We start from the raw sequence: 21,120 nt of genomic DNA, 5'->3' as shown, positions 1-21,120 counted from the left end.
CCAGACCTACTGAATCAGAAACTATGGGTGTGGGGCCCAGCAATCTGGGTTTGGTTTTTTTTTTTAAAAAGGCCCAAAGTATTTTTATTCAGATACTACCAAAATTCATTATAATTTTAATAAAAGAAAAAATAATAGTCACAGAAAGAAGATCAAAGACATTCAATCAAATTAGCTTTAAACTGTAAGAAGCAATAATAGAATTTTGAAGATATCACCTCCAAAATCCTAAATCAATAACTGAAAATAAGAAGGTTATATATTTTTAAAGTACTTAATACTTGAATATATAGGATTCTACTAGGAAAGGAAACATAGTCTCCTTTTCTCAGGCCATAATAAAACTTCTCAGTAAAGAACTAAAAGTTATATAATAAGCAATCTGGGTTTTAACAAGCTCCACAAGTGCACACTGCAGTTTGAGAACCACTACCTGAGCAGCTACGGGTGAGACAGGAGAGCTAGAAGAAGATTCCAATGATGTCCTAGTTTAAACACTGGTTACCTGGGCACAGATGACTTAATACTACATTCCTGATAATAGCAGCCTACCTGAATGGCTGTCACATTGTCACTATCACCACCTTCACCACCACCTTCAGAAAGTGCATATTAATGTGCCCTTGCACACAGCTCTGAGCCAGGCTGAGGTGGGAAGTGAAATGCTCAAAGGTTCCCTCCCTTCTCTCAGGAAATTGCTATTGAAATTCAGTAGCTCAATAGCAGATGAGAGAAGAGGTCCAGGCTTTACTCAGAGGTCTTGATGTCATTGCTTTCTGTGCCATCCACTCCCCTTTCCTCTGATTATTTGAGTTCAGAAGTATGCACTAGAGAAAGCTAGTCCCCATCCCTGTTGTAACCTGTCACACCTCTGTACTCATTAAAGATTATTAGTATAGATAATTTAAACTAGAATAATTCTTTTCTTTCTCTGGCTAGCTCGGTGGATGTTTGCTGCTTTAGGGAACAATACAAACTCTAAGACTGACATTTTATCAAAAGATAGAGAGGTTCACGACCCAGTATGTAGAATATTTCACTTTAATGAGATGATAGTAACCACCAACTGCTGAGGACTCTGTCAACGTCAGGTGCTGGGATAAGCCCTAAAAACATCTTATTTAACACTCACAACAACACCTAGCATCATTATCCTGATTTTTATGGAGGGTTTGCCATACTATGTGTTGGTAGATGGCAGACCTGTTATTCAAACTCAGGGTGATCTTTTTTGAAGGAGGGTTTCTCAACCTTGGTTCTCCTGCCATTTGGGGCTGGGTAATTCTTTGTTGTGATGGGCTGTGTTGTATATCCTCAGAAGTTTAGCAGCATCCCTGGCCTCTCCCCACTAGATACCAGCTGTGTACCTCTCCTTAGTCATAACAACCAAAAACATCTCCAGGTTTTCCAAAGAAAACCCCAGGGTTGCAAAATCAATCTCCAGTTGAGAACTTCCCTGAAGCCACCACAATTTATGGCTTCCATCTGCATATCTCTTTTAAGCATTACCATGGACCCATGGTCTTTTTTCTTTTTGATGCTCAAATTGTCTCAGGTGGGCCAGTAGAAATCCCTTTAACCTGTCCTTTTTAAATAATCTGTCATAAGAACTCTAAAATATTTTTGCTTTCTGATAAGATGTTCTAGGTTTGTCTTGAGTTATCTTGGCTCCAAGAGGCACTCAGCTATTCTTTATGAAGCCGTGACTCATTTACTGCATTGAAGTCATGAATCTGTATGCTTGAGGTTCAATGCAGTTGAAGGGCCATGAAGGCTGCTCATGATTTGAGTGAAAGACTTGAGAAAGTACTTATTTATGAGGTCATGTGTGCAGGTGCATTCTATTATAAAAGTTTTAAAAACTTATTTTCCTTTTTTTTTCTTTTTGGATTTACCTTTTCCTTTCTTCTCTCTTGCATAACATTTCAATTAAAACATATTATGCTATTTATTTTTATCCTAAATCATGTGTTTGGATTACAATATTATTTTGAAGTTGTATATTTTGGATTTTTAAAAATGCAATTGGGTTTACCAAAAAAATTTTAAAATAATCATTGTACTACTTACTATACCATTCTGTAAGAAGAAACAATAGTTTTATAATTTGGCATCAATACATAGGTAGAAACCAAAGGGGATGCAGATGATTCAGCCTCTTTTTTTTTTAACACTTAATCCAAATATCCTGAAATTACTTACATTATATAGAGCCATTATTTTTCTCTCATTGCCATCATCTAAATTTGTTAGCCAGTTATTTGATTTTCCTTTTGTATGGACATGAGGGAAGATGAAAATAGAAGACTTTTAGTATTTTGATGGGAACATTAAGGAATTTGATAGGAAAAGTAAGAAGAGGAAGAATTATAATAAATAAGCCCTTTGAAATTTTATTTAATATTTATCATATACAAATATTTACTACAGATTGAAGATGCCTTATCTGAAATGCTTTATCTGAAATGCTTGGGATTAGGAGGAATGTTTTTGAATTTGTTATCTCAAATTTTGGATTTTTTCATATTTTGGAATATTTGCTTGCACATAATGAAATATCTTGGAGATGGGACCCAAGCCTAAACATGAAATTTATTTATGTTTCATATACACATAGCATGAAGGTGATTCTATGCTTTTAATAATTTTGTGCACGAAAGAAATTTTGAATTGCCATATGAGGTCCAGTGTGGGATTTTCCACTTGTGGAGTCATTCTGGTGCTCCAAAATTTTCTGATTTTGTAGCATTTCAGATTTTGGATTTTTGGATTAGGACTGCTCAAACTGTTTGGTCATGGTAGTTTTATTGTTGAATCTATAATTTCTTAGATTTTTTAAAAGATAAAAACAGATATATGTCAGTTCAATATTGTACCAGTACAGCTTATTAAAAAGCCAATTAGCAATATCAAACAAATTAATATAAAAATGGAATATTATTAATCATCACAGAATGATGTTAAATATTATCATATTCTTAAAATTTTATTCAAAAAGTTAAAAAGAATAACTTCTCGATATTCATACAATTTTTATAACATTGCTTGGGTGCTGCAGGAGTTAATTCAGAATAGATATTAGCATGTTTCAGTCCAGACACTTTAGCATGGTATTTCATATTTCTGTCCATCTGCATATTTCTAAATAACAGCCTATCCAATGGTGGCTTTAGGACTTTTTTAGAAGCGAGAACTGCAGGAAGTTTGAAACTTACAGTCTGCCTTAGAATAAATCTTGGTAAAAGAGAAGGAATAATTTCTTTCTCCTGGCTAGCTTCACATTAATTACTAGGTTCTTTTTACAAGGTAAAGACATGCATCATATAACCATAGTTTTGGTCAATGACAGACCACATATACAACTGTAGTGTCATAAGATTATAATGGAGCTGAAATATTCCTATTGTTTAGTGATGCTGTAGCCATCATAACACCATAGCACAGTGAATTACTCATGCATTTGCAGTAATGCTGGTGTAAACCAACCTAATGCACTGCTAGTTGTATAAAAGTGTAGCAAGTACAATTATGTATAGTACATGATTCTTGATAATGATAATAAATGACTATGTTACTAGTTTATATATTTACTATGCTATACTTTTTATTGTTATTTTAGAGTATACTTTTCTATGTATAGAAAATAAAAGTTAGCTATAAAACAGCCTCAGATGGGTCTTTGAGGAGGTATTCCAGAAGAAGGCATTGTTATCAATCATGGGAGATGACAGCTGAATACATGTTATTGCCACTGAAGACCTTCCAGTGGGACAAGATGTGGAGGTGGAAGACAGTGAAATCGATGATCCTGACCCTGTATAGGCCTAGGCTAATATGTGTGGTTTGAGTCTCAGTTGTTAACAAAAAAGTTTAAAAAGTAAAATACTACTACTAATAAAAAAAACTTACAGAGTAAGTCTATGAAGAGAGATATTTTTTATACAGTTGTACAACATCTTTGTGTTTAAGGTAAGTATTAGTATTACAAAAGAGTCAAAAATTTTTTAAAAATAAAAAAAGTTTATAAAGTAAATAAGTTACAGTGAGCTACTATTAATTTATTACTGAAGAAAGAAAAATATTTTTTATGAATTTAGTGTAGCCTAAGTGTACAATGTTTATAAAGTCTTCAGTCGTAGATAACAATGTTCTAGACCTTCAAATTCACTTACCACTCACTCACTGACTCACAGAGCAACTTCCAATCTTGAAAATGCCATTCATGTTAAATTCCCTATGCAGTCGTATCATTTTTATCTTTTATACAATATGTTTATAGTACCTTTTCTATGTTTATATACATTTAGGTACACAGATATTTACCACTGTGTTACAGTGGTCTACAGTATTCAGTACAGTTAACATGCTGTACAGGTTTGTAGCCCAGGAGCAACAAGTTATCCCATAAAGCCTAGGTGTGTAGCAGGCTATAGCAGGTAGGTCTGTGTACGTGCACGCTATGATGTTCACTCAATGATGAAATTGCCTGATGACTCCTTTTCGAGAAGATATCCTCATCATTAAGTGAGGCTTGACTGTAGTGAGTAAAAGGTTTAAAACTCTGAAGAACAGATGAGATCGGGCGCGTTCAGCGTCAGCTCTAAGAAACAGCAGTGATATAGCTCACATTGTATTTGCCTGGCTAGAGCTGGAACCCATACTACTAAGTGAAGTATCCCAAGAATGGAAAAACAAGAACCACATATACTTACCAGCAAACTGGTATTAACTGAGCAGCACCTAAGTGGACACATAAGAACTACAGTAATTGGATATTGGGCAGGTGGGAGGGGGAAGGAGAGTGGGTATATACATACGTAATGAGTGAGATGTGCATGTCTGGGAGATGGTCACTCTGGAAGCTCAGACTTGTGGGAGGGGGGGAAGGGAGGGAAAGGGCATTATTTGAAACCTTAAAATTTGTAACCCCATAATATGCTGAAATAAAAATAAATAAATGTTAAAAAAAGAAACTCTGAAGAATAGACATCAAGTTAAATTTTATAATTTATGTTTATATAATTTTGTAAAGCCATTTGTATTTTACTCAAGACAACATTATGTAATATTCAAACTTTTTTCTCTGAACTGTTTCAAAGATCAGAGAGCTGGTCCCTCCCATTCTTGAGACTTCATTTTAGGAAACAAAGGTACAAAGGGACCACCCAAGTTCAAGGTCAGCAGAAAGGAGCTGGCCCCTGCTACTTTCCTTCTGCTTACACTGAGATGGTTGACAGTAATTACTTCCATTTGCAACTTTCCCTTTTTATTTCAGGAGCACTGAAAGGCAAACATCTATTTACTAATGTAGATATTACAAAGCAAAAAAAAAAAAAAAAAAGAAAGAAAGAAAAAGAAAAGACAAGAAATAATTATAATGATGTTGTCCAAAGTATGGGTTTATTTCCTCCCTGTAGTAGCAAAAATAAATTATTCCAAGGAAGTGGTAGATCCTATTCAACCTTTTATTCTTAGTGACAAGTTATTAACTCCATTGTTGACCAATGGACAAATCGCAGTCACCATGAAATTGACCACAGAAAGGAGGCAAGATTGTTCAAGGACCATATTCTACCCTTAAATTCTTTCTATAAGTTGGGAAGAGATAACTACCATATTTTTAAAGGCATTGAAATTCTATATGTTCTACCAAGATCAAATGAGAAGGAAAGCAGGTATTCTTGATGCTTCACAGTAGCACAGGGGTAGGGGGAAAATGACACCCATGTTGATAAAAGAAGTCTAAGCTGCTAAGCATGGTGTCTTGATGCCAGCAGAGATCCCATCTATGAATTTTAAATAACTACTAATTTGTATATCAAATTTGCTTTGTAGACTTTGCCTTATCTCTCATTTTCATCTCATATTATTATTCAAGATTAAGAGGATATAGAAATTAAGAAAGGTCTCAATTCTCTGTGACCTATTAAGACTAAGGGCAATACTCATAGTTTTTTAAGTGTTCATACCTCTTTCTGGGCTCTTCCATTTTCCACTAGTCAATAAGATGGTGCTATGAATTAGAAGTCCGAGGCCTTGAAGTTGAAAGCCATCGCAGAGGCATTTAAAAGGCAAAATGTATCATTCCTTTGGCATTTTCGAGCAGTATTTCTTTTTATTTTTTTAATTTTTTATTTTTTCCTCCTTTTATTTCATTATATTATGGGGGTACAAATATTGTTTGGGCTACATATATTGCCCCTGCCACCCCTCCTCCCCTCTGTGCCAGCGCTTCAAGCGTGTCCAACCCCCAGTTGGTGCACAACACACCCATCATGTAAGTATACCCCCTTCCCTTCCTCCCCCCTCCCACCTGCCCACTACTCGATAAAAGGTAGGGTTTTTTTTTCGTTTGTTTGTTTGACATTTTGGTTACATTGTATATCTTTGCCTCTCCCTAAGAAGGGTTAGAGGTATTCTCTTCCCCTCCAGAATTAGAGCAATATTTCTAAGTTAGGTTTTAAAAATTCCTTTAATCACCAAATTGAATATGCTGAAATAAAAAAAATTAAAGAAAAAGAAATTTAGGAACAATTATTGGTAGGAAATGCTGATGGATTCCATGACTCCATAATCGCACAAAAAAAAAAAAAAGGAAAAATCTGATAAGTGAAACTTAAATAAGTATTAAATGAACACACGAATGGATAACCAAATTTGTGTTGGACCAAATGTTAAAATTATAGCTGTCAGGTCATTTCAAAAAGAGGCTCATTTATTCCATACATCACAAAACAGTCCTCAAGTATTTCAAGTTACATTGTTCTGATAGTGAGGATTGTGGTCTCATTTCATTGACTATATTGAAAACTGTAAGCTCAGCTGCCTAAATAGGCTTTTTATTCCTTTTTAAATTAAGAGGGCTGTGCACTGAGGCATTGACATCTGTGTGTGGACCACCAAGCAAGTTTTAGTTGGAAGCAATGTCACTATTGCATTTATGTAAATGAGCACAGATTTCCAAATCCTGGTGAAATTGGGAGAGATCAGGATGTAGAAAATGAAGAAAATGTAATACAAAATTAAAACCAGAGCATGTTTCTCTTCTTTCCAGCTTATTGATGCTCATTTGGAGTCGTGGGAAGAATTCACTCTAGGATGCTAGTGAACTTGGAATGGCAATTAGACAGATGTATTGGGAAAGAAATATTTTAATTTTTAAAACCTCTTGCCAGCTGTTCTCTGGTAACCTCTGATTCTGATAACTGCTTTCCTTGTGTCCTATTTGCAGTTGCTTCACTTTAATGCCGCCTCGGGACATGGAGGCTCTTCTAATAGTCAGGTAAAGATAATGTGTTCTTTTGGAACAAGAGAATGTGAGACTTAATTGAAAACAAATTATTGTATCCTGAATATATTTAAATACGTGCTCTACCTTTTGAAAACAAAAGAAGCTGTTTTCAGATTTCCAGATTGTGGATATTTCAAATAAAATTTTGATAATTTACATGTTAAGTATAAATTTATTAATATTTTACTTAAGTATTGGCCAGATTCTGGCAAGACAGTGTAGAACTAAATGTTTTGCCTTTCTCTTTTGATATTCACAGCCACCTAACATGGGTAAAATTAATTATTTAGTACATATTCATTATCTTTTGTTAACAATTTTATTCTAAGGTTAATTATTTATTTAGTAAATTCTTTAATTTGACCACAGACACTATAATGAGAAAGGGCAAGACATTATAAATGTATGCTACATTGCTTGCTGTTTTTATAGCTCATTATTTTTTAATTTCTATGGTATAATATACATGTTTTATTTCATGTGTAGATGAGATCATACATATATTTGCAGTCAAAGAATAAATTTTTATATATCTTTTTAATAATAGCCAACAATCCAGTCTCAGCTGAAAAAAGTTCTTTCCGATATAAACACACCCCACAAGGATTATGATCTCAGCATTGCTAATGGCCTTTTTGCGGAAAAAGTTTTTGACTTTGACAAGGTAAGTAAAACTGCCTATGTTAGAAAGTTATTTCCACTCTGGACCTGAAACTTGTTTAATCCATTATCTGAATAAAGGCTTGCCCCTTTCTACCCAGCCAGACAAAGATGATTATTTTCTTTGTGGCTCCTAATTATGTTCCCAGGTAGGAGCATAACAATCTTTGCATCATCACTGATTCCAAAGTTCAGCTTTTCATCCAACTAATCTGCATATTCAGGGTCACCAGACTGATGGGCTCCAAATCAGAAGAGTAAGTGCCCATTGGCAGCAAAGTTGAGCTGTAATCGGAGGATGGGGAGTAACCAGCCTACTTAGGGGTGTCCAGGACAATAGAAGAAAAAGTCTATCAGTGTTTCCTCTGAGCTTTTGGTCTCCCGAGACAGTTTTTAGTCCCCAGTGTGAGTTCTCTCTTTTCACTTTTTTGTTTTTTCTCGTCCATGCTTTTCATCTCTGCTTCTGGCAATTACTTACTTATCTTTCCAGTGACATTACTTACAAAAGAGTTCCTGGTGGGAGGCATGGCCAGATAGGGCCAGCCATTGGCAGAGAGGAAGCTCAGATTCAACAGAGGTGGAAAATGGGTTCACTTAAAATCAGTAGTCTAATGTTTAGCATTTCTGCATGGTGTGGGTATATTATCAATGCACTCATCATAGAATCCTGCCTACCCAAAGGGAAATCTGGCCCAGAATGAAGTCTACACACTACAATACTCAACCCATGCTTTGCAACCAGCATTACTATTACTACCATAAGCTTCTTACCTGGTTAATGTCATGGTTCTCTGGGCATGGTTTCTCTCCCTTTTAATTCTGTGTTCCCCAGACAACTGTAAAACTTCACTTCAGTGACATCTCTTGGCTAATCTCCACTTGTATCTTTGCCAACTCTCTGTGTTCCACCCAGTCATTACTGTTCCCTCTGCGTGCCACCCACTCAAATTCTTTGCCCCTTCCAGCACCACTCCCAAATCCTTTGCTTGGTAGCCTGCCAATTATGAAGTGTTAGGCCACTTTTTATGGATGAATGGATGGGTCGATGGAGGGATGAATTAATCAGTAGCCTCATCCATAGAAGTTACATGCAAAGTTTGCATTAGGGAGATAATTTCATCCTGTGAATGTAGACAATGAATAATTAGTCAATCTTCATCATTAGAGTTGAAAATCCTATAAAATTTAATAGGATACCCATTGATAATACAAAATCAAATGTGGTTTATAATAAATCTTTTTCTCCAACTCTGAAAAATTTTCCTTTAAAATATATATATGTGTATTTGTTATATTACTGATGTCTTAACAAATTCGATCACTATTTTTTTTTATTTTAGCATATTACAGAGGTATAAATGTTTAGGTTACATATATTGCTTTGCCCCACCCTAGTCAGAGCTTCAAGCATGTCCATGCTGGTGAGACTGCAAACTTGTACAATGTCTATGAAAAGTGATATGGAGATACCTAAAAGAGATACAAGTAGAACTATCATTTGATCCAGCAATCCCATTACGGGGTATCTACCCAAAGGAAAAAAAGAGATTCTATGAAAAAGACATCTGCACTAGAATGTTTATAGCAGCCCAATTCACAATTGCAAAGTTGTGGAAGCAACCCAAGATCACTACTATTTATTTTTATAAAAAATATATTTCTTAAGTGTCTATAATGTACAAGGCAGTGTGCTATGTACTATGACTACAATATTAACAAGGCATATATGGTCCTGATTTCACAAAATTTGCTGCCTTTTGAAGGGTTCAGAAAATCTCAAATGTAAGGAAGATGCATTATGATATAATAACAGCTGTTAAGAAAATTAAAGGTAAAGAAATTATTAGAAGACATAGATAGGAGGAACCTAGGGAAGCTGTGTGTCAAGGAGAGATAGCTATTCTTGAAACTTGGAAATGAGAAAGACATGATCATGAGAAATATGGAACATTCTGGGCAGAAGGAATGTTGTTCAAGTGCCTCTAGTGAGAGAGGACACATGGCATTTTTGAGAAACAGTAAGGAGTTGGGAATGGGGAGAGAGCATATTAGGAAGGGGAAAGTGACTAGAAATGAAGTAACAGGGTGCAGATCAGCAGAGAATTGTAGGCGAGGTTCAAGGGCTCGGGTTTTATCTTAAGCCTTGAAGGTTTTCAGCAGGAAGCAGGTGACCAAACAAGGGAGATTAGTTAGGAGGCTCTCGAGGTATTTATGATGAGAAAGCCATGGTAAAGGAAGAGAGTGGGCTTTAGTCATAATCTCTGTTGGCCTTTCCAATCCATTTCAGATAAACATCAGTTAAAACAGTGTTATTTGCTGTAAAAATTTCAATTTCAAGTTCACCAGATTCCCTTCCAATCATGTTTTCATATTTCCAGCTATATTTATTTACTCATCTTTGGGGCAGGGCTGAGTCTTGGAATAAAGCAATGGAAATGCAGAAAAAAGTTATAAAATACATTTCTTCTGTGCTCAGTTGGTGGTGATTTGTAAATACAAGGCCTGTATCCTTATTTGTAGAACTACATTCAGTGTGCTGAAAAGTTATACAATGCCAACGTGGAACGAGTGGATTTTACAAATGCTATAGAAGACACCAGATATAAAATTAATAAATGGGTTGAAAAGGAAACACGTGGTGAGTGCAATATCCTATTTTTCTACAAAATCTCTTAGTTATTTAAAATTATGTTAGTATTTGTCTGCAATGTGCTTTTAAGACATCTTAATAACTTGAATGCTTTATACTTTTCAGAAATTTGCCTTTTACATTATTTCAGACGAGATCAGGCACGTTCAGGGTGGTATGGCCATAGACTTTTTACATTATTTCCTATGATTGGTAAACAATGCTGTGAAACAAACAGATATTATTGTAACCATTTCACAAATTAATGACAAGTTGAAATAATTTAGTTGACAAATTGAATTAATCTCAATATCTCATCCTAGTAAGTGAGTAAAAACTAAGAGTGGTTTATAGGACATTATTTTCAATAACCACAATGTCATATTCCATTCTAATGACCAATCCAGTTTTTTAGGTTTGGGTTGATTTTAATATTGTAAAATTTCATTGCTTTTTTAAGGTGATATATAGTTTGTCTGTCATTTTTAAATTAACTTCATTTATCAAAATAATGTATGTAGCAAAGGATGTATTTTCCAGAAAAAGTGCAACTTTTTTAGTGGTAAGTCTCTTTCATAACTAAAAACTGAGTTCCAGCTAATATTCTGGCTTAATACAAAAAAAAAAGGAAGTTTATTCATCCTTGGCTTGTTAATCAACTGATTCCAAGGCTCATAGTTGTTCCTTTACCTAAGGGTTAGTCTTGATTTGTACTGTGAACATTATACAGATATTCACTGAATCTAGCTCTGCCTCAGAGATATGAGACATGTGACTTGCACTCTTAAATGCAAACATTCAGCAACATGCAATTAATCCTGGGAGTAAGAATACAATATCTCAATTTTCTTTTTGTTCATTCTTTCATCATTATATCAGTAGTGGGATATTTTGATCTTTGGCCATCACGTTTCAGATATAGCACTTTTAAATCAAGAGAAACTATGTAATTGTTACTTTTCTAATAACTGGGTAGTATTCTGTTTAGTGGTTAATATCTAAGGGTATCAGATTATTAATGCCTTTTTCCATTTAGACCAGTGATTTATTTCTCTTCCTTCCTTTCTTATGCAAATATGTGTGTAATTATTCTCATTTTCATAAGCATATATACTAACTTATTTGAGGAAACACTTCAAAATGTTGCCAATGTTCTAAACAGCCCCACCTAGGTCTCATATGCCATTCTCTACACAATACCAGAGCCATCCTTTGGAAAGGCAAATCTGATCCATCATGACTGTGCCTTTCTTTGTCTTTCAGTGAGTCCTGAACAATCATTTTCCATCACCTTTGGGATAATCCAAAATTCTTACCAGACATTCAAGGCTCTTCACTATCTGGCCTCATAGGAGTGTGTTTGGGTTTCCCCAAATACACTTTGCTCTTCTAGGTTTCCTAGAAGAGTCTTTGAGTGTTTGAATTAAGAGTCTATGCTTTGCAGATATTCTCCTTGCCCCCCAACATTCCCCCAACTAAGACAGCCCCAGCTAGAACTGGGTGCCCCTGATCTGTGCTCCCACAGTGCATGGATCACACCTCTGTGCTATTGGTGAGTTACAACTGCTTTTTTGGTTGTTGACTCCCATAAGCTAGACTGTAACCCTAACCCTAAGCCTAACCCAGTGATGGCATGGCTGTATCTTTCATTATTGTAATTCAAGTGCCCAGAATAGTACATGGCATCTAGCAAAAATCTCACTAATGTAGAATGAAGGAGGGGTTTGACCTTTTCCGCTGGTTGGAGCTAAATTATACTCAGAGTGCTGTAGTAACCAGAAGTGGCCTAGTCAATGCAGTAAAGGCAGTTTGGTGCCTATAAGTAGGGGCTCTGGGGAGTGTCTTTCTCAGTCAGAATCCTATTGTCATCATTTGTTGTGTGACTTTGCACGTTACATAATATCTCTCTGTGTCACAGAATCTGTGTTTCAGATTCTTCAACAGGAAATGGAAATAATAATAGTGCCTACCTCACAGGGATATTGTGAAGATTATTACACCATAAGGACTTAGAAACATTAATTGCTCATAGATGACTACTAATATGCTTATTAGCATTATAATTATTATGAGAGAAGAAAAAAAACTTCATGCCCATTAATGATCTTTAAAAACATTTAAAAGAATTCACATCAAAAATTAACATTTTTGCCTCAATTTCTTTTGCAAAAGGCAAGATCAAGAGTGTGTTTAAAGAAGGCAGCATAAGCTCGTCTGCTGTCATGGTGCTGGTGAACGCCGTGTACTTCAAGGGCAAGTGGGAGTCAGCCTTCACCAAGAGTGAAACTGTGAAATGCCGTTTCAAATCTCCCAAGGTATGTTGTAAATCTCCCATTTAACTTAGGATTCTTTCCCCCCAATAGTATTCCTTTGCAGGAAATTGTATTTACCTAGGCAATTGCTGGCTTCGCCATTTCTTTACCCATTTTTTCTTCTGTGTCACCAATACTGTATGGTCAGTTGTTTCATAAAGCAAACTTTCTATTTCCCGAATGCAACTTATGAAACCCAACCAAGTGTGTCCTGTAAATTGATAGTTCTTAAAATACATTCAAAATTGAAGGAAGTATTGAATGTATTTTAAGATATTTTAGTTGGTGGCCCATAAGAAGAAAATATGACAAAAGTGTACCTTTTATTTTTCGTGATTTTAATGGTGGGGTCTTCAATTAGAGTTGTTTCCCAATGATTTTCTAGAGTCAATGCGGGGATGTGTTTCCTTTCATAAGGGGAAATTATATTATGCATTTCCAAGGAGAAACCATATCTATTTCTTCCTTTAATTCTATTTTAAAACATCTTATTACTGAGCTTCATAAAACATCTTCTTGGCTTTTTTCCAACCTATACATAGTACTCTTAGTAAAGCAGAGATATTGAAGGCCTGGGAGTCAGAAATACAGTGCTGGGGTCCCTGCCTTGCTTAGAAGCTGCTTTGTGTTAGGCAAATTAATTTAACCACTGTGGACTTACCCTTCCTCACATGTAAAATGAAGGGATTCGATTAGTTGATATCTAATTTTTAAAATCAGTCTTTTATATTGAGAAATTTAGATTTATTAATAATTTTAAAATAGTTTTATTTTTCAAGTGGTATTTTTCATCTATTGAAATATTCTTTCTGTATTTTCCCACATCAGAAGTTTTCGACATGAGAGTGCTGAGACCTGGTAGCCATGAAAGATCACTGAGTGAGTCAGGAGTTGAGACTAGAGGGTTACCTAGGCAGCCATATCTGCAGATGTGGTCACTCTTTGGGAGGACACTTGAGTGAAAAGTAGAACTGGGACATGGATGCACTTTAGGTAGCCTGCAGTGACCACAAGACAGCCCTGCTCTGTGTCCCACAGGCCCAATGGAGCAAAGTTATGATGGAGATATCTCTTGGGGAAGAAAGAGATGGGCACAGACATATTTTAAAAATTACATATGGACAAATAATAAAACATGATAAATTCTAATAAAATATGGCTCTGTCTATAAGACACAGCTTATATTTTCTGTGTAATTGCAATATGAAGTATGTTAGATAGTATTAGAATTTGAGTGCCTGGCACTTACAAGGTTTGGATGTGAGTTTTCAGTTTTCCACATCTACCTTTGTTTGTTTTCCTAAAGAGGTTTTTAGCTAAAAAAGTACAACTATATAACAAGATTGTTTTAAACTCTCTTTCTGCTAGTTCACACCCCCTATATAATATAGCTATAACAGATAGATTACAATGTAACAGATTATAGAGTCTAGATGGCTGATGTTAGTGTTGGTTTCATTGCATTAAAAATTGGTGAAATTACATCTCCAGCATAACCCGGCTGTGTGATTCTTTCCCTGCTGCAGTGTAGGAGTGAGACATTGTGCCTATTACATCCCAGCTTCCATTTATTGGTTCCAGGCTTAATTCTGTTGGCCCATCTCACCAAGTAGGTGGATGTTCCACATGAGTTCTTTCTGAGGACTGGACTCAAAGTCAAAAAGGCAATGGTTCCAGAGGGAGAAGGACCTTTTGCTCAAGGACATAGAATTATTTGTCCTCCCCATGTAGAACCTTTTGTCCTAAAGTAGGATATTATAGAAATGTCGACAAGTGTGAAGATCATAAATCAACATTAGGAAAAAGACATTTTATTGTAGCTTTATGGTGTCTCTAAATCTATAAATGGTATTTAAGAGTCATTATGTTTTGCCCTAGTTAATTTAAGAGACATTGCCAAATATCTTGCAGGGCTTTTAAAAAATTTTTCTAAGACCTCAGCCTTCAATCGCATAATTTTGGTAGTACTAATCTGTACTTTATTTCAAATTAGAGAAAAAAAAAACCTATGGCATTCATTTTTCATTGTAATATAGACATTTTCAGTTAAAACACTAAGTACAAGGCAATGTTCCAAGTGCTAGATATATTAATTCACATAATCCTCACAACAATCCTATGCAGCAGGGACAACTATCATCCCAATGATAGTTGAGGCACAAAGAGGTAAAGTAACTTACCCAAGGTCACACAGTGAGGAAGTTTTGAACTTAGAGGACCAAACTCTAAGTCTTTGCTCTCACCACTATGACATGTTCCAATATAACCAATATTGGCAACATGTCAGGAAAATCTACAGGATCAACTGAACAAAATATAAAAATATTGTATTTAGTCAATAAGTAAAATGAGGTGGTATTATTAATGATTTTTGTGTGTGTGATTGGACTTTCAGTGTCCTGGGAAAGCAGTTGCCATGATGCATCAAGAACGGATGTTCAATCTGTCTGTTGTTCAGGACCCATCTATGCAGGTCCTTCAGCTCAAATACAATGGTGACATAAGCATGTACATTCTCCTGCCAGAGAATGACCTATCGCAAGTAAGTGACTACTATCACTTTCATTCTTGGGGAATAGTAAAACTTTTAGAATACTGTTGATTGTGTTTTCATCCATAAACATTAAGATTTCACATTGTTGGGATATTAGAGACTCACCCATTTATTCATTTATTTGACAAATATTTAAGGAGTACCTACAATGCGCCAGATACCATTTTAGATGTTGCAATTGACTTATCTCATTTTGGCATAATTACAGTTGAATAGCTGTAAAGTCAGAACCCTCTCAAATCTCAGCTATGGAGTCAAAAGGCATGAGTTTAGTTCTTCTTGGTGCTTGGCCATGAAAACAGTCTTTTACATGTTACTGACATTTTGGCAGACAGAGCATCTTCAGGCAGGTATGATATGGTGGAGTCCTGATACTTTGAGAATTAAAATGCATGGTCTCACTCTGTGCTGCTGTGTCTCTAGTGGAAAGCAGAGGGTAGGACTACCTTGTGACTGCCGCATCAGGAGAAGCAGACAAGCACAGTGCAAGGAGCAGACTGTGGGGCCATGTGAACCAGATGCCATCACTGCCTCTCAGATCCTGATCTCCTTTAGCCCTCTTCCTCCCTCCTTCCTCCTGAACTCCGCTCTTTGAGTCTGGGGCCTGAAATCTCAGAGCCTATGCCCATCACCCTTCTGTGTTCTGCCAATCAAAAGGAGTAATAGACATCATTCATGGAGATCTACTACATGCCAGTCCACCTGCTCTGAGCTTCATTTATGTCCTCTCATTTGTTGTGAACAGCAACCTTGTGATATAGAGAAAGGAGGCTCATGGAATTTAATCAATTTGTCTGATACACACTTGTGTACAAAAATGTGATTTGTGAGTGGGTGTCTGTATGTACGCATACGTATGTACCTCAGCTACACTAAAAATTATAATTACATGCTAAAGTATTTCTTTTATTTTGATGTGGAAAACCATGAATGTTTATTGTAGAATAATTGGAAAGTAGAAAGAATATAAAGAAATAGATATTCTTACTATCCAGAGGCATTATTTCTACCCATATTTTTCTTATGATTTAAGAACATGACTTTAAAGCTTTGGAAAGACAGTTTCCACCTAGACAAAGACCACTGAATTGTTGCAATGACTTTCACTCATTAATTTTTCATCTTAATATCCTTTTTTGACACGAGAAGCAAAAGAAATGTCATACAGTTGGCATTGTTAAATCTAAAGTGTGACCACATTAAATATTACTACTCATATTAAATCAATAATTCACTTGTTATAGTCTTCATAACAATGAGATTTTAGCACACATTGATTATTTTAACTTAAAATAATGTATAATAGAAAAAAAGTAGCCCAAATAAAACAAACTAAAAAGATAGATTTATTTTTATACTTATTGTCTGAGTTTTCCTTTTCTATAATAGATTTATTAATAATGTTTGGATCTGACTAGTATAAAGCTACGTACTATAAAATCCTAAATACCTACACAATCCTACATAACCAGATAATGATGAGGAAGTTGGCTGTCAGTGGGCTAAATGAAAAAAAAAATTCAACTCAGCGTGAAAAGTTATTACAGTTTAACCACGAATGGGATAACTAACACACAGAAAAGTCAAATTTAACTACGATTGACTTTATAAATCGAGGTCCTGGATAAGAATGCAAGTTTGATGATGGTAAAAATTATTTTAGGATTGCAGTGAGCCTGAATTTGAGAAGAAATGTCCTTATATAAGATTTCTAAACAATGTTCATGAACACTTTCGTTCTAAATTCTCGTTCTAAATCTGAAAGAATTTATGATCAATTCTTAATAGTCAAGAATTGGTGAATTCAATTTGTGGATCTCTGGGGACAGCAATTGGTGTTGGAGAGAGAGATGGGATCCTAGCTGTATAATTAAGGCTGTTTGCCTTGCACCCTGCCATGTCTCCCTACAACCTCCTGAGCTTCAGCTGTCTCATCTGTTGACTAGGAGAGTAGACTTGGATCCAAGCTTCCCAGATAGTATGGATGACTGTGCTGGACATATTGATCATCCAAACTCCCAAACTCTAAGGACTTGACTCAGGCCACCTGGGGTTCCATTGGTTTACTCCAGCAAGCTGTGTAAACATTATTATTATTATTATTTTTTGCCTTTCATGATGGGAAAATGATCAAGAAACACTGATTTAAATGACTGCTGAACTTCTTTCTTCCTTTGATGATCTCTGATTCCCAAATTCCCTCATCTGTCCTTTGTTCCACTTTGGGTATGAGAAATATTTGCCCATTATTCATATGTGGGCAGAGAACAGAATTGCCCTGAAGTGCAAATAACTCATGCCTTCTCAGAGAACAGCAAATGAAATATGTGATTTATTAAAAAGTACTTGAACTATTCATTTTAGTACTCTTCCCTTTTTGAGGATACCCCCCCCCAAGACCCACTCACATGCTTGAATACAAATATCCAGGAAGAGACGATTAAGGAAAACCATATACCTTTGCAGTTGTTGTTTCATCTGTCACTTAACCACACGATTCTAAATTACCTTTTTAATTATTTCTACAGGTTGAAAACAAACTGAACTTTCGGAATCTAATAGAATGGACCAATCCAAGGAAAATGACCACTAAGTATGTTGAGGTGTATCTTCCTCAATTCAAGATAGAGAAGGATTATGAACTCAAAGCCCATTTAAAAGCCCTAGGGGTGAAAGATATCTTTGATGAGTCCAGAGCTGATCTCTCTGGAATAGCTTCAGGAGGTCGTCTGTATATATCAAAACTAATGCACAAGTCATACATAGAGGTCACTGAGGATGGCACCGAGGCTTCTGCTGCCACTGGAAGTAACATCGTGGAAAAGCTACTCCCTGAGTCAGCGGTGTTCAGAGCCGACCGCCCATTCCTATTTTTCATCAGGAAGGAAGACATCATCTTATTTAGTGGCAAAGTCTCTTGCCCCTGAAAATCCAATCGATTTCCATCACAGTAGTCCCTGCCACGTCACAGAACCACCACAAATGAATAGATTTGAGTATTATTGGAAATGTACGATGTTTCCCTTGAGTTTATTTCTTCCTAACATTGATCAGCAAGTGATTTTGGTGCCTTGACTCTTCTCAGACACCTGGTTGACTGTCCTTATCCCTGCTCTTAGTGTTTCCACCACCAGTCGCCTCATCCATTTCTAATTTCGTTGTCTTTCTACACATGCTTGTGTCTAGCATTCTCCCCCACGGCCCCACTGGTGATGAGAATATAGAAGCAGCAGCCCTAGGAATCTTTTCTGAAACTCTACAGTTATCACAGAGAGCCTAGTTTCATCATAAAAGATCTAGGAAATAAGGCCAACTGCTTCCTAGAAATAAATGTGAAGGATGACTTTTCATTGTTGACCTACAAAGACATTAGAGTTTACTTTCATGCATTTAATTTAAACCAATGTATAATCTAGATGTTAAAAAATATGGACTTGGGATTGGGGACCAACCAAAATATTTCATTAATAATTTCAAGTTAATATCTTTTGGCCTTTCCTTGATAATACTGAGAATGTACATAGTTTTTCAAATATTAAAGATCTTTTAAAGGTTGGCAGTTGTTATTTACAGCATATTATTTCAAATGATATGGAGTTTACAATTTTTTTTCTCTATTTATCAGAATAAAGAAATAAAATACACCTGCCCAATGTGATTGTTCTCCTCTGATCAATTGTGGGACACTAGTGCTTTCTTTATTTTCTAAACCAAGCAAGGAATGAAAGGAAACAATGCTTTTTTTAATATGCTTCATTTGGTTCAATGCTGCAAATTTATTACACATAACGTTGCTTACTTTATAGATACAGGGGGTGGTGAGCTAATTTTAAATATTAGGATTTAAATTCATACAGGAAAATATGAATATTTATAATAAGCCATATGTAACTTTATAAATAGATTAAAAATAAAGAATCAGTATACCATGCTGAACTTACTTAGGAATTTATAAATAGTAACTCTACTGAATTGTGTTTTAATCACAAAAAAACTTTTACCTGAATAGGAGCTGTATAAATCAGGGATAGCCTATTGCATGTCATCATGGTGCTTAGTTCTAGACCTGGCAGATACTTGATTTTCAACAACAATAATGGAATCCATGAATATGGTATGGACAAGTAAATTTGATATGATTTGAAAGATGTAGAAAATCCCTTGGTCAAAGTAATTTAAATACTAACCTGCAACACCTGTAATAACTATTATGTCTTTCTTAGGGACCTTTATGGGGAGTGAATTTAAGTGGTATGTTTGTGAGCAGGAACTGATTTTTTGCATTACCATTCCTTTCTATTATTAGTAAAAAATAGCATATTCCTCAAGAAATAGGAGACAGGAGTATGTGTTTTGATGGCGGCCACATAAGTTCACAATCATGGATACTTTTCCCTGCTGACAGGTTTCTCTGGACGGTCATGGTGGGACTCAAAGCCACTGACATTTAAAGTAGGAGACAGAAAGAGTGAAAGTGAGATGTGTGAAAAATATCATACATCTTAGTCCATTCAGGCTGCTATAAGAAAATACCTTAGACTGGGTAATTTGTAAATAGCAGAAATTTATCGCTCACAGTTCTGGAGGCTGGGAAGTCCAAAATCAAAACAGCAGCAGACTCTATGTCTGGTGAGGGCCTGTTCTTCATAAGGCACATTCTTGCTGTGCCCTTACATGGTGGAAGGGGTGGAAGGGGCAAAGCAGCTCCGTTCAGCATCTTCTATAAGGGCACTAACCCCATTCTTGAGGGCAGAGCTCTCATGACTAATCACCTCTTAAATGTCCCACCTCTTAATACTATTGCCTTGCGAGTTAGGTACCAACATATGCATTTGGGGGATTACCAATATTCAGACTATTCCATACAGAAAAACTAAATACAAATTTTCCTCGCAATGTTGGTTGGTTGGTTCTACCCATATTTCCACCTCTTGTTTAAGGACCCCATCTCATTTAGAGAAGGGGCTACATTGTGCAGTCATGATTTAGCCTTGGTCTGGTGGAACTTTCACAACTCGAAACAGCTTCTGAAACTGTGGCACTTGTGAAAGCGTTGATACTTTCTGTTTAACATCATCAATAAATATCAGATTCAAAACTTACAAAGGTAACAGCTGCTCAGGAACTGCCTTACCATTGAAGTTCATGTTTCCTGGGAAGTAGCTGTGTCTGATCTGTTTCTGCATCTTCACATCCCTAGAACAATACTTGACATGTGGTAGGCACTCAGTGTGTCTTTAGAATAAATATAGTCATTAGTCCCAAGGATGTGATTTGGGGTAGAAATAAGAGCCCCAGAGACCACTTTAGGATAAGATCAAGTTGCTGATCTTATAATGGATTTCTTTTTATACAACAGTGATCTTTTATCTTTTAGGGTCATATTTCTTTAATCTGCTTATTAATCACAGAGTTTTCAAAACTCTTTTCCTTCTTTTCAAAATTCTGTCTATATCTTATTCCTTCCAGTCACATGAATTCAATAATTGCTATCTATATGTTCAACTTTATTCATATTCACAACTGCTTCCTGGGTCAATTCACCTGAGTGTCCCAGAGTAAAACTAAGCATGAATGTCCCAGAGTAAAACTAAGCATATATAAGATAAAACACATCCCCATCTTCCTTATGTCTGCTACACCTTCTTGGGGGCCCACTTTTGGTTAAAGATGA

The 21,120-nt window shown here is 35.8% G+C and overlaps 1 protein-coding gene across 3 annotated transcripts in view; it reads left to right on the top strand.

Moving 5' to 3' along the window:
• Nucleotides 1–19,099, top strand: part of SERPINB7 (serpin family B member 7) — a 50,075-nt gene extending 30,976 nt beyond the window's left edge. For all 3 annotated transcript variants that reach the window (XM_012774455.3, XM_012774453.3, XM_075993757.1), the window contains 6 exons: nt 7,232–7,282; nt 7,839–7,955; nt 10,472–10,589; nt 12,753–12,895; nt 15,288–15,434; nt 17,975–19,099. In XM_012774455.3, the coding sequence (XP_012629909.1) occupies nt 7,232–7,282; nt 7,839–7,955; nt 10,472–10,589; nt 12,753–12,895; nt 15,288–15,434; nt 17,975–18,373 (975 nt within the window). In that variant the 3' untranslated portion in view covers nt 18,374–19,099. The remainder of the gene's footprint in view (nt 1–7,231; nt 7,283–7,838; nt 7,956–10,471; nt 10,590–12,752; nt 12,896–15,287; nt 15,435–17,974) is intronic.
• Nucleotides 19,100–21,120: the final 2,021 nt, after the last annotated feature.

The sequence above is a fragment of the Microcebus murinus genome, chromosome 17 (assembly GCF_040939455.1).
Source record: "Microcebus murinus isolate Inina chromosome 17, M.murinus_Inina_mat1.0, whole genome shotgun sequence".
In the NCBI taxonomy this organism is placed as follows: domain Eukaryota; kingdom Metazoa; phylum Chordata; class Mammalia; order Primates; family Cheirogaleidae; genus Microcebus; species Microcebus murinus.
The sequence above is the reverse complement of the archived record's forward strand: the minus strand, read 5'-3'. Positions and strand labels throughout refer to the sequence as shown.